This window comes from Garra rufa, chromosome 5, assembly GCF_049309525.1.
Source record: "Garra rufa chromosome 5, GarRuf1.0, whole genome shotgun sequence".
NCBI lineage: Eukaryota > Metazoa > Chordata > Actinopteri > Cypriniformes > Cyprinidae > Garra > Garra rufa.
Genome location: NC_133365.1, coordinates 55,361,400 through 55,369,758, shown reverse-complemented (window position 1 = coordinate 55,369,758; position 8,359 = coordinate 55,361,400). Strand labels below are relative to the sequence as shown.

Here is an 8,359-nt window from a genome sequence, read left to right as displayed (position 1 = left end):
TTATTAAAAATATAGATTTTTTTTCAAATTATTTAATCAAAATAAATTTACTAAATAAATATATCTGAAATGGTTTAAAGAAATCTGACACAGTATTATGGAATTAATGACACATATTTGTGCAAAACAAGATATATATATATATATATATTTTTTTTTTTTTGCTTGTTTTTTTTTTTTATGTATTTTCTTTCGTAATACATGTTTTGGCATGGATTTGATTCCGTACACGCATCCAGCCCAAGATAACACAGCGCACATGCCACGCCGATGGCCCCGCCCACAGCCCCGCCCATAGCCCCGCCCACTCGTCCACTTTCTGACTGTAAATCAACAGTTCCTCCGCTTCAATCACACATGAGCCAGCTCACACTCATCAGACACACTCCTTCTTCTGTCCTGATAGAGTTTGACTCTGAGGAAACATCGTCATGTCTTCAAACTCGAACCTTACGACCATGAGACGGACAGTTGAGCAGCTCAAACTCGAAGCCAGCGTGGAGAGAATAAAAGTAAGTCTAAACACTCGATATATTATTCAATACACAGCGATGTTAGACTTTTTAATGACGCGATTTCAAGAAAAGTTCTAGTTTATATCATAAAAAAGCAGTGTTCTGTTTCACAAGTGTTTGTATTTATAATGGCAGCATCTAAAATATGAGATAAATAATAACATCAAATACACATTATCGACGCTCCGTTGCTATTACTGTGTTTGTTTGTCTAGTATTTTATACTATAGGCCTAGCAGTATTTTCTAATTTTATAGAATATGACAATGCTGTTCACAAATATCCTAAAATGTAATATGCATTAATAGCTGGATATGAATGAGTTTTCATTGGCCTTATGGTTTCTTTCATTTAAATCGTAATTTTGCAGCTTATTGTTTGTGTTTTTGAGTGATATAGTACTGTTTTACATTATTATTTTTAAGAGAAAATGCAATCAAATGTAAAGTGAAATTAGGGATCAAATTATTATTGTAGTGAAATTATAGTGACAATTATCGCATAACAGTCACCATTATGTTTTGTATCCCTAAAAATAATAATAATCATTGTTATAAATAAATATAACTTGTATAACAACTGAAATGTCTGAAACTGTAAAAACAGAAAAGTTATATATACGTAGAGGTCATGCTAATGCCAATTAACATGCTGGTTTATCTTTTCCCATTTTATGCAATAGAGGAAACATTTAATATGACAAGCAGACAGATTTAGAAATGACTGACTTTCTCTGTCTTCCCAGTTTCATCCGAGTTTGTCATGCTCAAAAATGATTCTTTAATTTGCATCAAGTCTGTTATTTTCCTGTTTATTTCTATGTAGTTGCTTTGTAATAATCTTTATTGTATAAAGCGCTATAGCATTGTGCAAAAAAATCTAATAGCATGGTAAAATGCAAATAATTAAAATAAAATATAAAATGCAACTAACCTGCAGACGGGTAAATAAATAATAAAAAAAAAAATGAGAAAAAATTATTAAAACACTGCTTGATGTTGCAAACTTGTATTGTAGCACAAAAAGGTTTACTGTTTAGTTCATTTTAATTTTTAATTAATTTTAAAAAGGTAATTGCAACTTTTTGTCTCACAATTCTGAGAAAAAAGTCACAAAAAATAAATAAATAAATAAATTAGAAATTCACAGTTAACAGAAGAAAAGTCAGAATGGTTTAGAATTGTCTAGAATAGTTTTAGATAAATTTATGTATAATATTAATATATAATACATTTATTTATGTAATAATAAATAATAAAATGTAAATGAATAAAAATGAAATAATAAAATTATGAACATTTATTAGTATGGAAATATAATCAGTAGAATAAATATGTAACTTAATAAAAAACTAAATATTTTCCAGTTAATTAAAAAAAAGTTAACTGCATTTTTATGTCACAATTCAGACTTTGTTTCTCACAATTCTGGAGAAAAAAAGTCACAATTCACAGAAGAAAACTCAGAATTGTCTGTTATATGCCCATCAAAAATGGATTAAATAAATATATATTCAAAAATTATATATATTTATACTACAGAGCCGTTGAATGCTTGAATCTGATTGGCTGATGAACGTTCCAGAGGTATGCATTATATTCAGGGATACGCACGGCGAACGTAGTTCCAGGCAGCTTTAGACCGCAGTGCATGTCTATATCACTTCGCCATACGATTTCAGTTATTTCAAAGGTCCTTACAGCCCAAAACAGCAAAATAACTAAAACCCACAATAACACTGGCCAAGCTAATAAATACAGTAAACATCAGGATAAAAACGACACATTATTTCCATGTTTTTTTCCACATTATATTACGTTTTATCATGTACGGAAAGCACAAACTCTTTTTTTCTCGCCCTCTCTCACTCACCTCACAGACGCACACACATAACGTTACAGTTTGCACTCGCGTTAGCATTCGCGCTAATGTTGTTAGCGCTGCTCTGACGATTAACAACTTAACAACGACATGACAGCTCCCAAACGCGAGGAGACAACGGCGTGGTCTGGAAGAAAATGAACTTAAAGTTTAACTGTTAGTAGAGACGATGCTGCCAGTCACCCTTGAGAGACACAGACGTGAGAGAGGTAAAGTCATACACTTAGTTTCTCTCCCTCACTCTTTCCGTCTGTCTGCTTGTCTTTCGGTCTGTCTAAACTTCATTATTAACGGCATTATTTTGCTATTAACAGCCCAAGCGTCGTTACTAGTTCTAAAATGACGTTTTGGAACTAGCAACGAAGCTGTTGAATGATCTGCGTAAGAAATTAATCCTACTCACAATAGCGTTTTAAGGATGAAAACGGGACGAATGTCTTGAAATATATCATTTGATCGATGTCTTGAGGTGTGGTAACTGTAGTATAAGCGGAATAATTGACTTCGGGCCGTAGAATTCTACGAAAATAATGCACACCCGAGGTGTAACGGCCACTCCGCTTCGCGTCGTGACCGCATCACCACCTCGGGTGTGCATTATTTTCTAAGAATTCTACGGCCCGTCGTCAATTATTCCTTACATATATATATATATATATATATATACACACACACACACACACACACACACACACACACACACACACACACTTTATTTAAACCAGATTAAAATAATGCAATTTAAATCAATAAATAATAAAAATTGTGAACATTATTAGTATGGCAATATAGTCAGTAGAATAAATATGTAACTTAATAGGAGCTAAATATTTTTCCAATTAATTATAAAAAGTTGCAATTACCTTTAGTTTTTCTTACAGTTCTGAGGGGAAAAAATCACAATTAAAATAAAAATAAAATGAAAAATAATTTTTTTTATAACAAAATTTACAGAAGAAAAGTCAGAAATGTAAGATACAAACTCTATATAAACTATATAATATATAAATAAAATATATAAATCATTTTATATATGTGGTGAAGCAAAAAATAGAATTATGAGATGGTAGAATTGTGAGAAAAAAATGAATTTATAAGATATAATTTCGGAATTCAAAAACATTCGATAATATAGTTAGTAGAATAAATATGTAACTTAATACATTTTTTTATTTTTTTCAATTAATTAAAAAAAGGTAATTGCAACTTTTTGTCTCACAATTCTGAGAAAAATAAATCCCAATTTAAATAAAAATAAATAAAAAACTAATAAAAATACACAATTTACAGAAGAAAAGTCAGAATTGTCAGATATAAACTCTATATAAACTATACAACTTTCTTATTTTTGAATCTGTGGTAAAGCGAAAAATAGAATTACGAGATATAAGAATTGTGAGGAAAAAATGGAATTATGAGATAAAAATTTTTTCTATTAATTAAAAAAAGGTAATTGCAATTTTTTGGTCTTACAATTATGAGAAAAACTGTATATAAACTATAAACTTTTTTATTTTTTAATCTGTGGTTAAACAAAAAATAGAATTACGAGATGTTAGAATTGTGAGAAAAAAAGAACTCAAAAACATTTTAATGGTGGGAAAAAATTGCCAGATGTAAAACGCAAAATTCTGAGGGAAAAAAAGTTAAAATAAAATAATAAAATGCAATTAACCTGCAGATTGAGGATGGTTAAATAAATAGGCTTGTCCGTTAAAAAAAATGAGGACTATTTATATCATTAGTTGTTGATGTCAAAGATCATATGTTTACAGTATTTTGGCCCAAACTCATCAGAATCTAGAGTGATTCTGACACTGTCAGATTGTGTTGCTCTCATCCAAAAACCATGAGGAAAGCTACTGATGCAACCCAGATTGCATTGAATATGGGTTACGAGATGTAAACTCAGCAGGAAAACCGTTTGCCAGTTCCTTCTCCATTTGGTCTGAGTGTGTTTGTAACGCAGGTTTCTCAAGCCGCTGCGGATCTACAGCAGTACTGCCTCCAGAACGCCAGTAAAGACGCGCTCCTGGTCGGCGTCCCAGCCGGAAGTAACCCGTTTAGAGAGCCACGCTCATGCGCCCTGCTCTAGAATGAAGGTACAAGTTTATATGAGTGAAGACAAACACCTTACAACTTTATCCAGTTCTACTGATTCTTCTTCTTCTTAGACTACATTTCTGAACGCTACTCCTCCTAGAGCTTTCACCAAACTCAGCCCAGATCTTTTCAGACTTATACGACTTATAATTTTATGGAAGGCATTTTCTGACAATTTCAAATTATTCAAATTAATTTTTAAAAATGAAAATGAAAACCAGATTAACAATTTCATTATAAAAAACTATACGCAAAATATGCAAATGATTTCATTTTAAATTTAATTTTCACTGTGATAATGCATTTTCCCTGACAAATTGCAAAACAAAATGCGGTTGGTGATTTGACATTTCATTTTCACTGCAATCTCGAGTCAAAGCTGCCAATCCTAAAATGAAAACGTAAACGTGAAAAAGAAAATGCAAATCTAGTTTGGACAAAGCTTTTTATTAATGCTCACGCAATAATAGTGACACGATTCAAAATGTAAAGTTTATTTTTTTTGTTTTTATTGTCTCTTTTATTTCAGTTTTCATTTTTGTTTTCAATTTTAAAGTCAACTTTTATGCAAGTCTATGTTAATCAGAGGACGGGGCTTATTGTTCGATTTACAGAGGCCTATTCCCACCACAGTTAAGTAAAAAAATATAATTCTGTAAGTCAAAATAATGAGAAATTCTCTCATGACTATATATATATATATATATATATATATATATATATATATATATATAGGGAAAATTAAATTGAAAATATATATAGTGAAAATGAGAATAATGATGCCTTAAATTTCGTATATATCTTTTGTATTGTTAAAAATCTTCAAATAATCAGGTTTTTTGGTTTTATGCCACTAAATTATAAAATTGATTCATATGAATGATTTGGATGTATCTTTTTTTTATTATAATAAATTTATTTAATAAAAAAATGGCAGAGATTTTGTTGTTTTTGTCAAATTAAATGTGCTAATTGTGATTGTTGTTTACTGTTGTTTATTAGTATAAAAAGGTAAATAATAAATAAAATAAATCTCTCTCTCTATATTTTTTATATATAATTTAGTTTCTCATGTGTATATAAATTTGTGCCTTAACGATTAATCACGATTAATCCTATAATTGCATCCAAAATAAAAGTTTTTGTTTATATAACATATGCATGTGTACTGTGCATATTTATTATGTATATATAAAGACACACACATACAGTATATATTTTGAGAATATTTACATTATATTATATTTACATTATATTATTTATATATATTTACATATATATTTATAATTATAAAGTCCAAATTGTGAGATAAATGTTTTTATTTTTATTCTGTGGCGGAAACAAGCTTCAATTTCAGTTATATTTAATTATATATATATATATATATATATATATATATATATATATATATATATATACAAATAGTGAAAATTATAGTACAAATATATAGTGATAATTTGATAATAGTGATGCCTTAAATTTCGTATATTTCTTTTGCATTTGTCTTATTTGTTAAAAATCTTCAAATAATCAGGCTTTTTAGTTGCATGCCACTAAATTATATGAAATTTATTTATAAAAATGATATGGATGTATCTTTTTATTAGAAGAAATTTATTTAATGAAAAAATGATTTTGATTTTGTTGTTTTTGTCAAATTTAATGTGCCAATTATTATTGTTTTTTACTTGTAGTAAATGATAAAAAAAGTAAATAATAAATAAAATAAATCTCCCTCTTTTTTATATTTTTTTTATATATGTTTTTATGTGTACTGTGCATATTTACTATGTATATATAAAGACACACACATACAGTATATATTTTGAAAATATTTACATGTATATATTTATATTCATATCATTTATAATATATATGTTTACAATTGCAAAATCAAAGTCCAAATTGTGAGATAATTGTTTTTATTTTTATTCTGTGGCGGAAACAAGCTTCAATTCCAGTTTTATTTAATTTTTTTATATATGTAGCTTTTTTGGTTTTGCATGCCACTAAATTATATGAAATTGAAGCATTGATTCATATGAATGATTGGGATGTTTTATTATAAGAAATGTATTTAATAATAAAAATACTGAGATTTTGTTGTTTTTGTCAAATTGAATGTGCTAATTGTGATTGTTGTTTACTGTTGTTTATTAGTATAAAAAGGTACATAATAAATAAAATAAATATGTTTAATAGTAGTACATTATAAAAAAAGGTATATACATATATTCATATATATATTCATATATTTAATATTATATATATATTTAAAATTGCATAAATCAAAGTCTAAATTGTAAGATACATGTTTTTATTTATTTATTCTGTGGCAACAAGCTTCCATAGAAAATGCTTATTCTGCATTGCAATCATAGTATATTTCTATGATTAAATTTGCTCTGCTTTTCTGGAGAGAGAGCGACAATCAGTAATTAAATTTTCCAGCATGAAGTCAACATATGTTTTAAAACTATATTTTTGAAATAAAAAAAATAAAATAAAATCATCTATCTATCTATCTATCTATCTATCTATCTATCTATCTATCTATCTATCTATCTATCTATCTATCTATCTAATCTTCAAACCTTATCTATCCATCTATCCATCCATCCAATGTTTCATCTCCCTTTGACTATTTGTCCTGGAGTTGCTTGCAGCTTCTGTACTATTTAAATCTAAACTCATCTAACCCAGATATTCTCAATAGTCATACGCAGCTGTGTGGGATATTATTTTTAGCCGGGAGCGTTGGACTCGCATCCGGCTTACTTTGGGAAGCCTGCTTTGGAAAGCCTGATCCGACTCTTTTACATCAACAGGAAGTTAGTTTTGGAGGAATGGGGGTAGTAGAGGAAGTCCTGGGCTAAGAAAATGTGCATTTTGTACTATTATGCATTGCCTTTTAATAAAATGCACATGTTTCTTTAAAAATGTGGCTAAGTTGGAGTGAGTCACGAAAGCATGGTCAGCCAAAATTATAATTGAGGAAAGCGTCTGTCCAACTTCTGCTCTTGACCAGCATGAGTTCGGCTTTTCTTCGCCGTCTGTGGTTTGATGCTATACTTAGTTCTGCAAGAGATGTGTCGAAACGCGTCTGGCTTTTCAATGCACTTGCTCTCCGGATCTCAAAGTACTGAAGTATGAGAGAAATGAAAGTTTTGTCATGTTTACTCATTCAAATCTTCATGCATCTCTTTTGCATGCTATTCATAGTGAATGAACATGAAAGTCCTACGCAAAAATGAGTCATATGGACTAGTTTAATCACGCTTTTCTTTGACATTTTGACGTGCTATTCGAAGATTCTTGCTGAAAATCATCCCTTGTGCTTCACAATACGGTTTTGGACAGATTTTTTTAATTTTAGGGTGAAATATTATCTCAAAATTGATTTTATTTTTTCACATTTATATTTCTTTTTCTTCACAGGGGAGCGGAAGCACATCAATGGAAAGCTGATATTTTATAAAATGCAACAACGTGACATATATTGTGCAAATTTGTGCCTTAAATTTTCATATTTCTTTAGTATTTGTCTTATGTGTTAAAATCTTCAGATATTCAGCTTTTTTGGTTGCATGCCACTGAATTATATGAAATTGAAGCATTGATTGATATGAATGATTTGGATGTCTTTTTATCATTATAGAAGAAATTATTTAATTATTTGTCAAATTAAGTGTGCTAAATTGTGATTGTTTACTAGTAGTAAATGATAAATAAATATCTGTTTCTATATCTGCATTTATATCTATTTATATATAATTTAGTTTTATTTTTCATATAGTGCTGGGAAACGATTAATCGTGATTAATTGCATTTAAAATAAAAGTTTTTGTTTATATAATATA

The 8,359-nt window shown here is 28.9% G+C and overlaps 1 protein-coding gene across 1 annotated transcript; it reads left to right on the top strand.

The window, feature by feature from the left end:
- Window positions 1–358: 358 nt before the first annotated feature.
- gng10 (guanine nucleotide binding protein (G protein), gamma 10) lies at window positions 359–8,359 on the top strand. The gene is made up of 3 exons (XM_073840673.1): window positions 359–512; window positions 4,366–4,498; window positions 7,938–8,359. Exons 1-2 carry the CDS (start codon window positions 432–434, stop codon window positions 4,489–4,491), a joined length of 207 nt encoding a protein of 68 aa, XP_073696774.1. The 5' UTR covers window positions 359–431; the 3' UTR covers window positions 4,492–4,498; window positions 7,938–8,359.